Source organism: Doryrhamphus excisus, chromosome 2 (assembly GCF_030265055.1).
Source record: "Doryrhamphus excisus isolate RoL2022-K1 chromosome 2, RoL_Dexc_1.0, whole genome shotgun sequence".
NCBI lineage: Eukaryota > Metazoa > Chordata > Actinopteri > Syngnathiformes > Syngnathidae > Doryrhamphus > Doryrhamphus excisus.
The window spans coordinates 26,396,049-26,415,362 of NC_080467.1; the positions used below are offsets into that span (position 1 = coordinate 26,396,049).

Here is a 19,314-nt window from a genome sequence, read left to right on the forward strand (position 1 = left end):
CCAAAGCGCAAAAATGATTGACGATAACGGCCTAAATGTGTGTCAAGCAGCCAAACCCAGCAGACCGAGTAACAGCCAGCAACAAGTCCGCCTGTTGACATTTGCCAAGCACAAACACAGCGTCCTGAGCCAAGACATCCACCACATGGACAGGCGGCAGGCAAATTCATCTCAGCTTCTGTGCACTAAAAAAATGAGTCCCCAGGAGGAAAGATGACAAAGCCACAGTCCCAAGCTGTTCCCTGCCTGAACCGAAACACTCTGCTGTCAATAATGAGCGCGAGTATGGAGCCGAGACATCACATCACTGCACACCTGGATGAAGGACTCCAATATTCCTCCAGTCCGGCCCAGGGGAAAACACTCTTTTCAGACCTACAGTGCTAATTAATGGTAATGTCATTCATGAAATAGGTGTTATAAATAAAAAATGGCCACATGCGGTGGTGAACATCAAAGGCCCCGGCTGGGTGTTTATATAATAATGACAGCAGGTAAGAAGTGAGGTTTATTGACAGGTTGCCAATCACTCATGGAGCTGACGCTGATGCAAAGTTAGCCATGGACTACACACTAGCATTAAAAATAATTCATAAAAACAACAATATTGCAATGTTGAGTTGAGTGCTGGGTTCAGGTGTCCTGCAGCACAGTACTTTAACTACTATCATCATATAGGCAATGTTTTGAGTAACAATATTAATTTCTATACAAGTGTAAAAAAAAGTCAACGGCTTATATAAAATTGATGACGCGGATATAGCAATTAGGGAAATGGAGAGGGACAATATGTTTTCTCCAATTGGGCACACAAGTGTAAAAAGAAGTTAACTACGGTATTCTACAACTACTCCTCCTACTATAAATCGTGTTGTCAACATTAACTCTGACAAGGGAAGGATACAGCAATAGCAATGAACCATAAGAGCAACTATTCCAAAAAAAAGTTGAGTGTTGAATTAAGCGTTGAATTAAGTGGCTTAGTGTCATGGGGGTCTTCCAAAACACTGTTATTTTTTGTATTTTTTGCACTGTTAAGTGTTGGCGCATGATGTGTATGAATTGAGTATGAATGTATTAAGCCCAAACCCCCAAAATATGTATGCCTTGAGTTAAATTAATTAACATTTTACGTATATTTCATGTTATACAATATATCAATATTTAATTCGACAGCAAAACACAACACAATATGAGTATACAGACCGGCAGCAATGTGACTACTGTCCCTTTAAGAAAGACCCGCCCCCTTGATGTAAACGTAAACGTAAACAGGAAGTGCAATGACACAACTGCAGCTCATAGATACAACACATTTATTTGGGAGACAATGCAATCGTCTGTTCTTTTTTTATATAGAAAAGCGTACATAACGAGGAAAATAAATGTGTGTATATAAATGTTTGAGTGTAATGGTAATGAACAAAATGCCGACCTCGCTGTTGTTTTTTACTTTTCTCTGTCTGCCCGCCGTGGAACAAGCTTCTCTGCCGCTGGTTATGAACACATGGGGCTTCAAGAATGCGACGGCTGCAGGTATGTGGGACATTCCTACAGTTCGGTGCCATTTCAGTCCCCATTCTATATTTAGTTTAAACTGAAATTTGAACAATCGCACATATTATAAGTCCACTTCTACCATAAATCATGCAGTTTTAGTACCTATGTTGACTGCCCCCCTCCCCCTTACTCTGATAAACCCCCCTTTAAATGAAGTACATACAATGACCATTCATCTCGTCCAGGGGTTAACCTTTAACCTCACTTGAGACCATTTTTTCAGTGCAGATTGGCCCAGGGCCCGTTAAATATTAACACTGTAATTGATTAATTGATCTCATTAATTTGTTTTCACTCATAAATCAAATCCACTCACAGTTTAACAACCTAACAAGCTAAAACCTGAATAAAGTTAACATGATAAAATGTGATCATCACAAAGATTATTAAACCTATCTTAACTTTTGCTAATAATTCATGGATCAACAAGAAAAATCAAGCAAGAAAAATGTGAAGGCTCAAGTCAGCCTTATTTACTTGATGAAGTCAGGATTGTACTTACGTTAAAATGTAGTCTATTGGTAGAGGGGGCGGGGGGGGGGGGGGGGTCTGGCACTATTATTGTCTTCATTTTTTCGTTTTAAAAACTTCTCCATTGTTAGTTGTAGTTGAATGTGTTCTTCTGATCTTCTGTCAGCTTGTTCAACAACCGACTGGCACATTACCGCCACCATCTGGTCGGAAGCTGCACTGTAACTGAGCGTCTAAATCATTTTAAAGAGGCCCGGAAAAGCCTGTGAATAACGTGTCAAATAATGCACCTTTTTACTTCTAAATGTGTTTGTTTTTTCACTGTGACAGATAAAATGTAAAACAAGTTACACAATTAAATGCTAGGGCAAATTGTTAAATAAAATGTCACTTAATTAAATTAAAACACCTTACATTTACTGATGCAATAGACAATTTTGTCCGTTAATTGAGAAATTAAAAATGGATGTCGACTGGCTAACTTTTTTTAATGGGATGCTAGCCTCTGCATACTTTGCTACAAAATCAACACACTGTAATACCCATGCAAAAATGATCAGAATTCAATATCCCAAGCTCAACAAATACAGTGGTAAAAATTTTTGGTTAATTTAAAGTAAATTTTCAAGATTTTCCTTTAATAAATCACGAGATGTTAGGATCAGAAAATTCAGTTAAATATATCGAACACAGTGATGGATGAGAAGTGACACAAGATAATTATTTGTAGCCAAAAGGAGTCAGTCTAGAGTACATCACATAAGGATCAGGGCTGTGGGATTTGATTCCCAAACCAGTATGTTGAGACGCAGATAGAGACGAGAAATGTGCAGCGGAACCCAAGTGGGATTCATAACCGCCAGCGTCGGTCCTGCACCTCGCGCCGTATTAGATTTTGTGCGGGATGATGCATCGGACACCTTCAAACTGGAAGTGAAAACACTTTAGTGTTGCTCGGGACTTATCTGTCAAAGCGGCTTTCCGCCAGGTGAGCGCTGACAGATGAAATCTGCCCAAGATTGGAGTCAACTCAAAGAAATCTCTCCCTGCTTGATAGATGGAAACGGTTTAATTTATCATCTGTACATCATCCCTTCTAACCCCCGGAGGCTGCTGTGAAAACGGACATGCTCTGTTCAGAGGGTACCGAGGCTTGAGGGAGTCGCAACAACTTGTCGATTTTCCCTGGTAGATGTGTCTGCCTTTGCCTGACCATGACGCAGCCTCCTCAGCCATGTAGCTGCAGGAGGCGCGACTTGTACAAACACACATTCTGAACTTAAGGAAAGCCTCAACCGCCTTAAAAAATAAGTAGTGTTTGCCCCAGAGTTACATCATCTTGTTTTTTTTTTTGTACAAACAAGGAAAAGTTCTTGGCAGCTCAGGACATAAATTCATTTCTGCGGCTAAAAGTGCAACTTAGTTTTACAATTGAAGACATATTTTTTCCATGAATAATGTAGACAAGACTCAGAGTTCAGCTTACCCAGAATGCAACAGGCACTAACAGGTCAATGAGTGTCTGTGGTATGTGGAGTACATACAGCGCTCACAAAAAGTTAGAGATATTTCAGGATGTCCAAGTGTTCAATGTTTCATACTTTGCTGTTCTCCAACAGCAAGACTTCTTTTTCTGCCTGTGAGCATATATAACTGCAAAAGGTATCAAATTTTCAATAGCCACAATTTTCTCCCAGGAAGTCCAAGCTGGTGTTGCTGGAAACTGGTTGGGCGTATTACGGCGTTTTAACGTCACATCAGTTGTATCTGTGAGATAAACAAAGATAGATGTAACATGTTTATGTACAGTATATATCAAAATCATATAATACATTTCATTTGTATAGCACTTTTCAAGGTACTCAAAGACTATACTTACATAAAAACAATCTAAAGTTAAAAAACTAACAAAGCAGAAGAAACGTTAAAATACTAAAATAAAGCGTTAGAAATCAAATAGAGTTTCAAACAGGTAGGTTTAGAGTTGTTTTTTGAAGGTGAGAAGGTCAGAGCAGGCACGGAGAATGGAGAAAGCTCCATCTCCCCAGGGTCGGACCAGGTCGGAGCTTGGTCCTACAGGGAGGGGTCAGGAGGTTGGAGTCGGAGGACTGGCAGGAACGTGAGGGATAGAGCAGGTCTGTGAGGTATGGAGGGGCCAGATTGTGGAGCGCTTTGAAAATGATCAGGAGGAATGGATATATCAATATCAATGCTCTTGTTTCGTACTGGTAGTACTGGAGTACTGGTAGTACTGGTACTCACAAGGAAAATAGCCATACATTTGCTTTCACTGCTTGTCCTTTAAAGTAAACATTGTCATTGATTCAACAAATGTGCTGATCTTAATTTGAAGATCCTCCTTAAACATCGGCTCGTAGCTAATGTTGACTTTTAATCACAGTCACCTCATAAATGTAATATAAAGTAAATGTATGTAATGTGATTCCTGAAGTGTAACCATTGAGGTTTAACAGCCTATAATGGCTACTGAATCTGAGAAATGATTGTTAGTGTAACTTAGACAATGACTTCCTGTTTGGATGTCCAAAAAATTGGTCAGATACCAAAATAGTTGTTGATTAATTGATTAATTAATCAATTAATCATTGATTAATTATTGCAGCTCTAATGTCTGGAAAAGGTCTGTAATTTTGAAATGTCAAATCCACAGGAACCCTGGTGCAAGGTTGTGTTTCTGCAGCGGTGGTCATCGTGTATTTGTGTTATTATTTCTGTAGCTTGGTCGGTCTTGCAGTCCGGGGGCTCGGCGCTGGACGCCGTGGAGAGCGGATGCACTCGCTGCCAAGTGGAGCAGTGCGACGGAAGCGTGGGTTATGGCGGCAGCCCGGATGAGATGGGGGAGACCGCGTTGGATGCCATGATCATGAACGGGTAAAACTACGAACCAAAATATGAATCTACATATTACCTTGTGTAAACGATGCCTTCTGAAAGGTTGACTTGTGTTCCTTGTGCAGCGACACGATGGAGGTGGGCGCCGTGGCCAACCTGAAGAGGATCAAGAATGCGATCGGTGTAGCGAGGGCAGTGATGGAGCATACCGAGCATACCTTGCTGGTGGGAGAGTCGGGTATGAAAACAATCACACGGTTACAATTCTTTTCTACTATTAACACTGAAAACTCATCAATAAATGCATCAATATCGACACATTACAAAGTATGTGGAGGAAGAATGCTGAAAAAAATCCTTTCTTTATCCGGAATTCATTCATTTTATTACTACAGGGTCTCTGCAGGTTCACCAAGTCACATTTTAACACTGCAATGACTGCAATTTAAGACCCATTTCACATCCGTACTGGAAATAAAAAAAAAAGTATAAAAGACATGAACGAAAATCTGAGGCCCATGGGGGGGACGCACAGAAAACTAGCTGGTTGTCATTTTATGAGATTTTAGAGAATATGAGACATTTTAAGGCCTGAAACTCAAATTATTGGATTTTTAGACTTTCTATGAGCCTGTATTATTTAACGAGTAGTCACAGATTCGGTATTTATACAATATGTGCATTACTACATCATGTTTCTGTCGGTATTTAAACTATACCGATTAATTTATGTATAGAAACTTGAAAAAAAAATCCAATTTTACCTCCCTTTTCGTACTATATCGCATGTAACTAGTAAGTAGTTCTCCTCCTGTTAACTGTATCATTCTGTGAAATCTTGTGCCCAAACAAAGCACCTTATGTGTTGACTCACATTTTTTATGTACAGTAAACCTCGGATATATCGGATTCAATTGTTCCCACTGGTTTTGTCCGATATAAGCGAAATCCGTTATATGCGTATACCGGAAAATGTCCGTTTTACGCATATATCTGATTTATATCCGGTATATGCGTAAATCGGATTTTAGCCGTTATAAAAAGGCACTTCCTTGACTATGTTTCCAATGTACCTGGACGCGCAGGCAACGCTGCAAACGCTGCAAATGACGTCGTATAGCGGCCTGTCACGATTCGGCGAATCGGAGCGCCACGATGCGGCCATTCGATATATGCCAGGGAAATTTAATGGAAATGCATTGGAACGGGACTGGAGATTTTGTCCGAAATAGGCGAAATCTGATATATGCAATGAATTTTTATTGGAAATGCATTACAGAAAAATTGGTTCTTTTTTATCTGTCCGTTGTGAACGAATTTCCGATATATCCGAGTCCGATATATCCGAGGTTTACTGTATTTTTTGTGTCTTTAACTGATTAATTGGATTAACATTATTTCTGAGGGAAAAAAATTGCCTCTGTTTTCGTGGAAACTTTTGGATAGATAGACTTCCTTTATTGTCGTTGCAGAATAACACAGCAGTGAAATTGCCAACGAAATGTCGTTACCTGGCTCCCGTCTAATAATAAATAACAATAATGAAATAAATAATAATGTACAGCGTAAACAGTAAATTGCACAAATTATTTAAATAATTTAGAAGAAATAATAACAATTTAAAGTTTTGCATGTGCGTGTGAGCAGGTAGAGGGGCTTATTAATGGGTGTAAACATATAATTACTTAATTCGAAGGTAAGTGAGAGTACTTTCTTTCAATTACTGTCCAATGTGGTGACTATAGGCTATTTCTATGCGCCATCAACCGATGATAAAGGGCCAGATATGATCTGTGACAATAATGTTGCAGGCCATGGCCTTCAAACCAAGCACAGTGGGTACCAAAGGCATGGATCCATGCTTTCATGTTGTTTACACCAAACGTTAACCCTGCCACCCCAATGTGCAAGCTAAAATGGAGACTCATTAGACCAGGCAAAATGTAGCCAAACTTTTCTTGTTGTCCATGCAAAGTCCAGCCCAAATGTCCGCGTCTTAAGCATCGGGTGTGAGCTTACTATGCTGCCGTTGTGCACCTTCTTCAAGGTTCCACCTTCCAGAGATGTTCCTCTGCATCTATTTGAGTTACCGTTGCCTTTCCATCAGCTCCAATCAGTCTGGACATTCTTCCCTGACCTCTGCCATCATTAAGACATTTTCTCACAGAGAACTGGCGCTAACTAGATATTTTTCTCATTTTATACCCCTGGGGGGGGAAGAAAAATACCAGTAGATTGTCTTTTGTGAAATCCTCCAACCAGCCCATCTGTCAACAAGAACAGGGCCACATTCAAAAGCACTGTAATCACTTTTCTTCCCATTCTGATGCCCAGTTTAAATTGGAATTTGTCTTCCATCCGATGGAATGGCAGATGAGGTGCATTAATGAGCAGGAAAACCACAATGTCATACAAAAACACGGTCATTATTAACAACCTAATCAAATTAATACACTTTTTCAGTTAAGTTTTCATAAGAAAGGAAGGAAATTAAGTGGCTTTTCAAACACCTGACTTTGTGTGAAAGCCAGTCCACGACTGAAACCACCTGAAAATTATCGTATGGTTTACAGTATGTGTTTCGGACTATCATAAGTTAATAATTTATACGTTATAATACGTCACAGAACATCATGTAGTTCTATTTGCACAATTCAACAGGTTAGATTATATTAAAACTGTTTACGACCTTGTAATTACGGTTTTTATTATTATTATTGGAGCCTCTAGACATGAAATAACACCCCTATAGTCAACTTTACACTCACACACAGCCAAACAACCAGTTGCCGCTCTAGCTATAGGCTGTGTGTGTGTGTGTTGGGGGGGTTCATAGCGGTGAATGTGCAGGTCACACTTTTCCACAAACTTGGATGGATGGAAGTTATTGATGCGGTTTTCCAGTGCATCCTGGTACAATCAGACAGTCTTTGTACTTTTCGAGTTCTTTCTCTGGCATTAAAAACATTTTTTAACAACTTCTTTATCAAATTGTTGGCACTCGCAGCTTTCTTTGGCCCCATGGTGGGTTACTTTGCAGTGGCACCTCAATATAAATGCTTAGTGCTTAGTTTAAGCACTCGATTTTCACACAAGGGCTAACGGACTAGCTTGTTATTCCCAATATATGAAAACTGGAGTAAAAATGCTGACTCAATCGCAAAAAAGTAAACGATAAGTTAATAGCAAGGATCTCTTCCCTCTCTCTCCTTACAGCGACAGTTTTTGCAGAAAACATGGGCTTCATCGCTGAGGACCTCACCACCGTCAAGTCTGTGGATATTTTCACACAGTGGCTGAAGGGCAACTGCCAACCTAATTACCGAAAGGTGAGTGTGCTCACGTACGTGTTGATTAGTGTTGGCTGCAGGCGTGCTGTTTCTAAAGACACATTAAGCTGAGCGAATTCGACTGGCATGCTAACGTAGTTCATTAAAAATGAACTTGTTGTTTTGAGAGGTGATTTCCTCAAAGGTCTAAACGGTTCCGGTGCTTTGTTCCATTCTGTCCTTCTAACTAATAGCGGAAAAATTGCTTTTCTCTAATCTAATAAGCAAGTATCTAAAAAAAAATGCGCCATCCCGACTGATCATATTTAAAATTTGCGCTGAAGGTCGGCTGGTAATGAACACAAACTTTAGCGTGGTTGAAGACGACATCCAGGAGTTTATTCTGATAATTGGACAATAAGGACGGTAGTTATTGTGCCGCCCATGGCTTGCTGTTGTTTCACCCCGATGGTAGAGAATGTTACTGGTGAGGAAGTGAAGAGAATGATTGAAGGACCCTACTAACATTGCCTTGGGAATCCGGTAGACCATTAAAATCCGGAAGTTTAGTCGTGTACACATGGACACAATGAGGAGGGAGCAATCAGTGGTATAACGTGAAGTAAACCACTTATCGGGGTTATAAACCAGGAAAGGCATCCATTAGCTAGGGAGCAGAAATATAGGAAGGCCACGCCATCCAGATATACGCCACCAGTCAACGTTTGCATTTGAAAATAAGACACATTTCCCTGAATCTACATCTCAATAATAAGACCGCTGCTTATTTGCTTACTTATCGCCGTCGCGATCCTATCTCATGATGGATGCCACAGTTGAACAAGAGACACCGAGACCTAATGCCCGTCCAATATTAGTGGGGGTTTCTCCTCTCAGAGCTTCTGTTGATGTCAATTCTGACTTCCATGGTGATGGATTTTCTTTTTCTCTGGGCTCTTCCGCCAGAGGAGCCTGCCCCACGCTTGGTAGACATAATGAAGTGCACGCCTCGCAGTGCAGGATCTCTGCAAGCTGCTGCACTCATCTTTGCAGTATGTGTTCAAACTATTTAGTGTTTTACGGATCAAAATTATGTAAACAGCAAAAGTCGGAATGATTTAACGTGAGGACCACATGTATACTAATGAGTTATTCATTCATTTTCTACCGCTTATCCTCACGAGGGTTGCAAGGGGTGCTGGAGCCTATCCCAGCTGTCTACGGGCGAGCGGCAGGGTACACCCTGTACTGGTGGCCAGCCAATCACAGGGCACATATAGACAAACAACCATTCACACTCACATTCAAACCTATGGACAATTTAGAGTCGCTAATTAACCTAGCATGTTTTTGGAATGTGGGAGGAAATCGGAGTACCCGGAGAAAACCCACGCATGCACGGGGAGAACATGCAAACTCCACACAGTGATGGCCGAGGGTGGAATTGAACCCTGGTCTCCGAGCTGTGAGGTCTGCGTGCTAACCACTTGATCGCCGTGCAGCCCATGAGTTACAATATGACAAATTTATGGGATATTATTTTTAAAAATAGGAGGGCGATGGGAACGAAGGATAAGATACGGGTGTATCCCGGGAAAACGGAAGTGTTGACAGATGGGAACGGCAGGTTTCAGGAGCCAATAGATGAGGCTCATGCAAAGTTGCTCATTCGTAATGAAACATGACTTTCTACAGCTGCGTAATATTTTTAGCGTAAGTGCTTTTAGCATCTTTAATGTACTAAATGTATAAGTGGCCACTAGCATCTTTGGGATTGTTCTGTATGCAGCCAGAGTGGTCAGACTCTCTCCTGGCAACAAAACATCTTTGGCTAAAATCAACGCATCTCTACAGCAATCGTGTGAAGTAGCAGTTTGGCGGAGCTGTACTCTGTACATTTACATACCATAAATGCATGTTTATGCAGAGAGAAGCAGCAAATACTGACACATTTTGCGTCACAGAGCAGATAGGAATACAAAGTAGTCCCAATATTATACATCACATGCATATATATTGTGCATTCAATGCTACCATACATACCGTAATCAAAAGGCTGTGTCCACAGGGTATGGTGGGTGGTGTACTATACACAGAATGCTATTTTTGGTTTTTCACCTTGTCAACAAAAGGATAAATATATGAATTGTATGGCAAGCACACAGGAGTATGGAATTTGATGAACATTATGTGCACTGACCTGACTTTATTCCTTTTTTCCTATGGAGTCCTATAGGACAACAGCATCATATCCTGTCTCCTCTCCCCAGAATGTTTTTCCAGACCCATCCAAATCCTGTCGACCCTACAAGCCTGCTGTGACATTGGCACAGAAGAAAAAGAGGTGGCATGCTGATATTCGCTCTCATGATACAATCGGTATGTTTTATGGATTTACACAGCCGCGTAAAAATCAATAAAATGTTTAAAATGGACAATGTGAAGGATTAAAAAGGGAGTGACCGCACATACATCAATGGCCGAGTGCTCCATCTCACGCATTCATGGAAAGGAAGTGCTGTCGTTGCTTACAATTTACCACTTGAACACTAGATGCCACTAATTCTCATTCATCATTTGTTAGCATTTGTTTATATTATTTGATTTACTGGGGCCTGTGCTGTTTATTGACGTGTTACACTATTTAACACTAATAATAATAACTCCAAATATAACACTATTAAGGTGATATATTGTGTTATACTATTATTCTCATTTTACAGTACAGTACAATGAATGAAGAATGAATGAAGAACTAATGACTAAGGCACATTTAGAGTCATTACTGGGGAACTAATGAGTAGTTACTGAAGTTATTTTGTGTACCTTATTAAACTGTTATTTCCTTTTTTATTTTACCAGGTATGATTGCATTTGATCAATACGGTCACTTGGCCGCAGGGACGTCCACCAACGGGCTCACTCATAAAATTCCAGGGTATGTAAAGACGAATGGTAACTTCTAGTACTTCAATTATTCCATCAGAGACGGCTTTAACAGGATTCCTGTGCTTTGTATTTGTGCTGCACTTGTCGTAGTCGAGTGGGGGACTCACCTATAGTTGGAGCGGGAGCCTACGCCGACAGCTCTGCCGGCGCTGCTGCGGCAACCGGCGATGGAGACGTTATGATGCGTTTTCTACCGAGGTAGTAGCCAGAGACTTCTTTGTTTGCATCACGTCTGATCTTGTTTTTTTTTTCCATGTCATGTTAGCAATATTTCAACTGGTCATCTCTAGTGGAGGTTTTCTTGGTGCCAATACAATAGTAGTGCTAAGAAGGAAGCATAGATTGTACCTTGAGGGGGGAGGGCGGGAAGCAAAGGACTCCTAGCCCGGTCTGTCCTTAGCAGCCTTGACCAGCGCTCGTTAGCCAGCCTCACACGTGTCAAATGCAACCCTGCCAACAGTTACTTGGCGGTGGAGCTGATGAGGGCTGGGACGAATCCCTCGGCGGCCTGCAAGATGGCCATTTCCAGGATTAAGAGGCATTACTCCGAGTTCTTCGGTGCGATCATCTGTGCTAACACGACAGGCCATTATGGTGAGTTTTTGGGAATCTGAACATGGAGGCCGTGCAGGCGGCGCCAAAAAGTTCCAACAACATGCCAAATGTGATTTGTACTTACCTGACTGACCATGTCCAGGACATTGTTGTATTTAAAAACCAAACTGCAGTTGGTGATAAAAGGTAACACAACATTATTCATTTTCAAGCTAAACAGGGAGAGTACAGTCATATGAATTTAGAAACAAAAAAAACTACAGTAATCCAGAGTTTCTCACCGTTAATTGGTTCCAGACTTGACCGCAATAAATTAATTTTTGTGAAGTAGGGTTCACTATTAATAATGTTTTCTTTCTTTATATGACTGGTATACGGTTTTATTATTATTAGAGTCCTATAGACATAAAATAACACCCCTATTTTCCGGACTGAGTCACACTTTTTTAAGTCCTGCAACTTAGATATCACAACATATATAATTTAACATGTTTTAAATGTTAATTCATACTTACTGACATGAACCAATGAGTGAACTATACCATCGACAGCCAGTAGACCAGTGATGTAGCCTTGTGACCATTCAGTGATGTGGAGTGAGATCGGGAGCTCGATGAACTTACCAGTAACTTTCCGCAATGTTGGACTTGCTGGCCTGTTATGTTAATTTGGCTTATTAATTGTCCCAGGTATGGTTTTTATGGTCCCGTGGCGCTGAATAACTTAGACAACAGACAAACAATAACAGACAAACATCTGAAATCGCAAGATGTGTTAGTAACGTATGTACAACATAGGCAACTACTGCTGGTAGTTGCCTGTCTGGAATAACGAACAGAAACCTTGGCCACAATACGGTACATATGTAAAATATGAAGTCTTCAACATATACAGTAACATCCGATACCAGTTTGGAATTAGAGGGTCAGTAAAAACAGCCTGTCTGTATTGTTACTTGTTTTTTATTGAACCTTATTATTTTTAGTTTAATTCTCATGTCTTTTCTCTTGGAAAAAAAGGTGCAGCATGTAACAAGGTCCCCGGCTTCACGCAGTTTCACTACATGGTGTCGAACGCAGAGTCCAACACGCCGCTTCTCAAGTCCGTGGACTGCTTTTAATGTTTGTTTGTTTTTTTTCGTCACTTTACAATGCACTGATTTCTCATTGCTTTGACAGATCTTTTCACATAGATGTTTTTAATTAAGACATATATTCATGAAATCATTGGGAGCAATTTACAGCCTTTAATAAAAGTGTAAAAACATTCTCATGATGACAGTCCATTGATTGGGTAATGAAAATGTATATATATAGTCTACGCATAATATTTAATAACCATGCATCTGTGTTTTTTTTTGTTTTTTCAAATACATTACATTATTTTTATTCCACTAAATTGTATTTAGCAGCCCGGCAAGATAGCTACACCGGGTCCGTTTTCCACCCACTGGAAAAAACCACACTGTTTACCCTTTTGCAAGCTGCAGGTGTAAAAGTTGCGGCCATTGTTGGGTCCCAGCTTGAGGACGGTCCTCATCAAGCATCGTTTGCCATGGTGACAGGAAGGAAAGTGCAAGTCAGCCCACTGCAACACATAGAAAATATATACTTTATATATACTTTTTAAGCTGGATTCCAAGTGAAGTTTAGTACATTCCCATTCTCACCTCAAAGAAGTTACATTTAGCCTCTCTGGGCAGCGAGCAGACGTAAAACTGCCGTCCCTTGTTGTCCCCGTCCTTGCGGACCACTCGGAGAAGAGTCGGGTGGCCATGGGATGAACAACAAGGTGTCCCTTCTGTTGTGTGTGCACTGTCAGAGGAGATAAAAATGAGATAACCTGAAAATAATAGGACTAAGTACCCTGAGACAAGCTACATGTCATTTAGTGTTTGCATGATTGGTCCGCTGCAACGTTCCCAACAACACTGCACTCTGGTGCTTTGCTTTAATCGCAGAAGCTGCAAAGAATTTGTCTTATTAATGTCAAGTTATTCATGAGCAGAGCGAGTCACTCACTATGATTTGTTACCCGGAGAAGAACCGTGATCAATTCTCATTTTCTTGGACGGCTGACTGTACGAGGCCAGCGTTTCCCCACCGGGCGGCCGGGCCTGCTGCCTCTGCCAGCCACCAGAGGTGTAATTGGGGCCCGACGTCCCCTGGCAGGCGCCGGGTTTAAACAGGCCTTCTCGCTCGGGCGGCGTGGAATTCAAATGACTGCCGAGCGGGGACAGCGGGGAGTTTGCGGGCCTTGGCTTCTCGCTCAAGTCTGAGAAAAGCAGAGTGGAAGTCCCGAATGCGGAGCGCCAGTTGAGTTTGCGCTCCTCTTGAGGCTTCCTGAAGGCGGTGCAGGGGTACCTCACCAGGCTGGTGGCGGAAAGCGGCGATGCGTCAGTGACGGCGTCCTCTTTGTGAACTGTGTGGGGAGAGGAAACACCGCAGTGAGACATTTCATGTTTATTCTGAAGCTCCTCTCATAAAACACATGCACACTGTTGCAAGATAAAAAATACCAGCCGACATTTTAATGTACTCTAGCAAGTCCTTTCCTCTCATAACTCCTCCCTTTAGGGCAATTTGGGTGCAGCTCTACGCATATAATAAATGGAACTGGATAGATGCGTAGAAATGCAGTTGGGTGCTTCCCAGAAGTGTAATCTTGAGTGCAAAAATTAATGCTCACGTCACCATAAATGAGGTAATCCCTTCTTGGGTCAAATATGTCAACACGTCTGGGAACACATGCCGTGACTCTCAACAATGTGCATATTAAGTCGAACAGAACCAGGCTGGTGGAGACCGGGCCTCACCCTGAGCCCTGGGAGTGAGGCAGGCGTCGCAGGTGTTGGCGGTGGGCCGGTTGATGAGGGTGCACAGGTGACAATGCCAGTCTTCTTCCTCCTTCCTCGCCACGTTCTCATTGGCTGCGCCGTTGGCTCTGGTGGCCCAGCCAATCAGACTGTTCCTGGCCGGAAGTTTACTGCAAACGTGAAAAATGAACGGAAAAAAGTGGGACATGAACGTTACATAAATAGAATTAGGTCAATGGTAATAGGAATGTAAAGGCAGGGGTCTTTAATAATATTAAAAATGTACTAATTTAATAATTATAATTACCTATTTATTCATAATAATATATTTTAATATATTATAATAAGATAATATTAATATTTGCATCACAGAAACCTTGTTTATGACCTTCTAAATATGGTTTTAACATTATTAGAGCCCTCTAGACATGAAATAACACCCCTATAGTCACCTTTACATGAATATTACCCAATCTAGTAAACATAAGAGTACATAAGTCTTTTAAAACATAAATAATACTCGTGCTTGTTGGTGTTGCTATAAATGTGTTCCCCAGGGGAGCATAGTGAGGGGTGGACTGAAGGTAACGTTGGGGGTTCGGAGTTCAATACGAATACTTCTTTGAATTGAAGATCTGATTTGTATTTTTGTTCATTTAGCTACTTTAATGCCTAATTTGGACAAAAATAGATAACATTTGCCTAGATATGCGTCAGTTTACTGTAATAATAGGCCATATTTAACCACTAAATAATGGTTTATTCAATATTTTTTTGATAAACTGTGATAAAGTGAAGCCATGAAATTCAAACCTCAAAGTGGTGAGGATACGACTGTACTTGAAAGGTGCTTTCTAATTTAGGAAATAACACCCTCTCTTCAATTATCGCCTGCTTCCAATTAATGCCCCATCATCTTTATGGTTTAGGTAAATAAAGCATTTACAGTAATGTACTGTACTTCATTACGGTATACCTATAAGACTTATGTACCGGTAGATATAAATCTTCCTAATGAGCAACAGACAAAGCAGCTACCTAATGACAGCAGCAGGACGAAAGCTAAACATTTGCGGTTGCAGCAGCTGGTGAGGATGCACCAGCAGGCGGCGTGTTGCATTTAAATGCAGCGAGTACATACACATTAATGCTGCGACACAAAGCTCCGCTATGTTTGACAAGAAAGCCGCTCGCCATCCATCTTCGGCGGTGGTGGGGTGGGGAGTGGGGGGGTAGGAGGGAAGGGTGGTGGCGGCCTGCAGCAAACTTTGCTCGCAGATTGCTCGATCAGCTGTGTAATGTGTTGTAAGGACTTTAGGCCGGGAAGCCCTCTCTAAGCTCTGCTCAAACGCGAGCCAGGAGGTGTTGAGCCCGTGCCCTGCCTGGCAAACACACACTTTCGACACACATTCAACACTTCCCGCTCCCTGCCAAGCCCATCTGCCTGCAAAGATGGCCTCTCGGAGCTGGAACGCTCTATCTGGAAAGATTTGGGTGCTTTGTTTTCTGACAAAGGCTGACAATGGCTGACAATGGCTCCAAAGTGGTGCCTTTTAAATCACATGCAGATATTTGTACATTTATTTTAGGAAGATAAGGACAGTGCATATTGATCAACATTTGACATAGTAATTACACAGAAAACAAAACCCTGATTTCGGGGCGACAAAGGACTTGAGCACTTAAGCGCCTTAGTGCCAGTTGCTATAGTATCAAAATATTTTAACATATATGCATGCAGGTTCTACAGTTTGGTTCTACTTAGAAAATCATTTGTTATTAATCACTAAAATGGTCGATTATCATATATACGTGATAGGCAGTGATTTTCTATGAGATACACTTTGAGCGTACTCCTCATGTGTTATTTAAGCTGACAAAAAGTGTCATAATGCAACATTTCAAGAATAAAAAAAAAAACGATATGAGGCATTCCCACCTGACATTCACACTTCTGGCATCCTGCTTCTGACAGTGTTGGCAGAAGTACGTCATCCTGCCATTGTCGCCAAGACGACATACTGTGACGACGCGGGCGCACTGGCGGCACTGGGCACGCTTGTAGACTTTGTAGTGTTTGTGCAGGGGTGAGCCAGACTTGCGACACTGCCATGACAATACAGTGAAGATAAATATAATGAAAAATATAATGAAACTCATACAATGGAGTATTATCTTAGGTAGTAACAAAAACGTAAAAGTAAACTAATGATGCCTTCACACTGTGACAGGGCCCAAGTGTCCATTGTCTTACCTTGTAAAAGAGAACAGTGAAATCACGCGTCATCTTGACCAAGTGGTGGACCTGCTCCTCCGACAGCTGCTCAACCTGAGGAAGGAGAGCCCACAGTGAAGGGAATACACACCGGTTACTATACATAGTACATGAAACCATAGGTTCACCTGCATCAAAACGTGGCCTTTAATAATTCACTCTATACCTTTATCCCCATGTTATCCATTTTTTTGTTTAATCCTGCTAACTAAACTTGTATTGGATGCTACCTAGTAAACTATTCGATGAGCAAAATAACCAAAATGGTGAAAAAAATTGTTTAATGTAAATATTTCTTCAGAGTAAGGCAGGGGGTTCACATTTTCAAAAATAATTTAAGAGTTTCTTGCTCCTGTCAAGCATCTATTAGCATAAATTCATTCAGTTGTTTTTGCAAAGTGAGGAGGCAACACTGCACTGCATTCTTTTCTTTGTCTTCGCCCCCCCACCTCCCCCTCGCATTGCAGTGATAAAACACAAGTTGAAAGTTGTGCACGAGAGCAGGATGCCTGGCATTGCTTAACCATCTCCCCCCTCTCGGCTGCACACCATCCATCATCTTCCTGTGTACCTTCACGGCCGGGTGTAGGCCCGCGTCGAACAGGGCTTCGTTTTTAATGATGTTGCCGACTCCAGGCATGACGGCCTGGTCGAGGAGGACGTCGCAGAGCATCCTGCCTCCTTGGCGCCTCACTGCCTCCGCTGAGCACGAGAAGCTGAACTTCGGGGAACACACGTCCAGGGCCTGAAGAACTCTCAGCCTCTGCTCGCAGTCGTCTGTCAACCTGTAAGCACAAACAAAGAGTGGAGTGTGTGTGGGTGTGAGTTCTACTTCTGTTCGCTGGCCAGATTCCTGGTGCCTTTTATTCATTTACAGTGGAACTGGCCACACACAAAACACTGAGTTATTAGTCATGCCCAACTATGCAAATTACCCAAAGATATCATGCTATGTGCTCACTGATTGAGCTTCACACCATCAAAAAGTCAACTTCGGGCTGGGTTGGGTGCGTTCTCCATACCTCACTTCCACCGTGCTGTCAAAGAATGAAACTGTGTCGTTAGTCAGGTGTATGTCCAGCACTGGCTGTGACCCGCTGATGGGTTTCCTCTCTGCAGCGTTGATTCGCATCGAGCCGTTCATGCCAAAGTGGACTCTGGACGTAAAGACAGATGCCTTTCGTTTACAGACAGCAAACCGGCTTTAAAGATGGAGGAAAAACAGAACTATGACAAATGGGAGCTAGTCAAAGCTACGTTTGTTGGATGACGAAACATGCTGTAGGAATTATTTTAAATAATAAACATCCATGATTTAAAAAAATGATATAACTTCAGCCTTTTATGAATTCTGACAAGAGTCAAGGGTTGTACCAATACAATTGGATCACACTGATTGTATGTAGGGATGGGCGATACTTTGAATTTTGGTATCAATCCCAAAACCAAGTAAATACATACATATTGCCTATACTGATACTTTATACATGATCCTTGAATAAATGTGTAATTTCCCAATTATACAACTCAATAAAACCAAGATTTTTCATTAACAAGCTTATTTGTGAACAATATAACAATATATAATATATGATTATATAGTTAACCCCTTATTCCCTTTATTACATACATTTCTCTAAGACAAAATATCGATCTCATCTCGCTAGAATCGAACCGATACTCGTGTATAGACTCGTCACAGTTCGGGTGGACTCGGCCACTCGGCCATTTGTTTCGGGCGGTGCGTAAACGTGACCAAAACAATAATACTTTTAAAATAACGATGTGGCAGAGGTAAATGGCTACGTTAATCATATTTAAATACCTTAACGTTGTCGGACCGAAATACAGGAAGAGTTCCTTCCCCAGGGTGTCCACGCCGGTGTACTGACAACCTTTAAGTCGTTGGATGGCGCTGTTTTTCTGCGGGTCGTTTCCCTGCGAACACACAACTTCATTTGAACGACTTATAACAATGTTGCTGCCGAAACATAAACAACATTTAAGTGACGTTAGTTCCTTTGCTAAGTTGCTTCCATGATAGTTCTTTATTGGAGATTGTTATGTAATATGTAAAACAACATACCTTCGCAGTGAACATGCTACCTCTGATCTCCTTCAGTCTTTGTCCTTTCTGGACCCTGGAACGGATCTTCTCCCCGTTCAATGTGCACCCAGGACCTTCAACCATCTTCGTTTATAGTTTATTGTTTGGAAAAGAACGACCTTATCACTGCTCCACGAAGCTGTCTTCTTTTCCCGCCACAGTCGTTTCAATTTGACGCATGCGCAGTCCACTGTTTCCGGAAGTAAGCAGCTCAGCGATGCGGAAAGTAGTTTCCATGACAGTACTTCATTGGAGTCTGTTATGGAATATGTAAAACAACATACCTTCGCCGTGAACATGCTACCTCTGATCTCTTTTAGTCTTGGACCTTGAAACGGATCCTCTCCCCGTTCATTGTGCAACCAGGACCTTCGACCATCTTCGTTTATAGTTTATTTTTCGGAAAAGAACGCCCTTATCACTGCTATACGAAGCTGTCTTCTTTTCCCGCCACAGGCGT

At 41.6% G+C, this 19,314-nt stretch overlaps 2 protein-coding genes across 3 annotated transcripts; one reads left to right on the plus strand and one right to left on the minus strand.

The window, feature by feature from the left end:
* The first annotated feature begins 1,278 nt into the window (after positions 1 to 1,278).
* Positions 1,279 to 12,926, plus strand: aga (aspartylglucosaminidase). The gene is made up of 9 exons (XM_058060456.1): positions 1,279 to 1,536; positions 4,770 to 4,923; positions 5,010 to 5,122; positions 8,101 to 8,213; positions 10,424 to 10,532; positions 11,016 to 11,091; positions 11,193 to 11,300; positions 11,563 to 11,696; positions 12,677 to 12,926. The coding sequence occupies exons 1-9, from the start codon at positions 1,386 to 1,388 to the stop codon at positions 12,775 to 12,777; spliced, it is 1,059 nt and encodes a 352-aa protein (XP_057916439.1). The 5' UTR covers positions 1,279 to 1,385; the 3' UTR covers positions 12,778 to 12,926.
* neil3 (nei-like DNA glycosylase 3) lies at positions 12,631 to 19,314 on the minus strand. 2 transcript variants are annotated; one of them, XM_058060434.1, is made up of 11 exons: positions 19,139 to 19,314; positions 18,834 to 19,044; positions 18,573 to 18,685; positions 17,770 to 17,904; positions 17,319 to 17,532; positions 16,727 to 16,801; positions 16,412 to 16,578; positions 14,473 to 14,642; positions 13,679 to 14,078; positions 13,327 to 13,471; positions 12,632 to 13,244 (listed from the first exon to the last, which is right to left on the minus strand). In XM_058060434.1, exons 2-11 carry the CDS (start codon positions 18,936 to 18,938, stop codon positions 13,062 to 13,064), a joined length of 1,707 nt encoding a protein of 568 aa, XP_057916417.1. In that variant the 5' UTR covers positions 18,939 to 19,044; positions 19,139 to 19,314; the 3' UTR covers positions 12,632 to 13,061. The 2 variants fall into 2 exon arrangements, with proteins under 2 accessions (XP_057916425.1, XP_057916417.1); XM_058060442.1 differs by having other exon boundaries at positions 12,631 to 13,244; positions 18,834 to 19,314.

Bases quoted from the DNA above. Each gene is read 5' to 3' on its own strand.
- aga (XM_058060456.1), top strand. From the start codon at position 1,386: ATGTGTGTATATAAATGTTTGAGTGTAATGGTAATGAACAAAATGCCG. The intron at 5,123-8,100 runs GTATGAAAACAA...CTCTCCTTACAG, and splicing joins CTTGCTGGTGGGAGAGTCGG to CGACAGTTTTTGCAGAAAAC. The intron at 11,092-11,192 runs GTATGTAAAGAC...CACTTGTCGTAG, and splicing joins CTCACTCATAAAATTCCAGG to TCGAGTGGGGGACTCACCTA.
- neil3 (XM_058060442.1), bottom strand. From the start codon at position 18,938: ATGGTTGAAGGTCCTGGGTGCACATTGAACGGGGAGAAGATCCGTTCC. The intron at 18,686-18,833 runs GTATGTTGTTTT...GTGTGTTCGCAG, and splicing joins GTAGCATGTTCACTGCGAAG to GGAAACGACCCGCAGAAAAA. The intron at 17,533-17,769 runs GTATGGAGAACG...TTGTGCTTACAG, and splicing joins GACAGCACGGTGGAAGTGAG to GTTGACAGACGACTGCGAGC.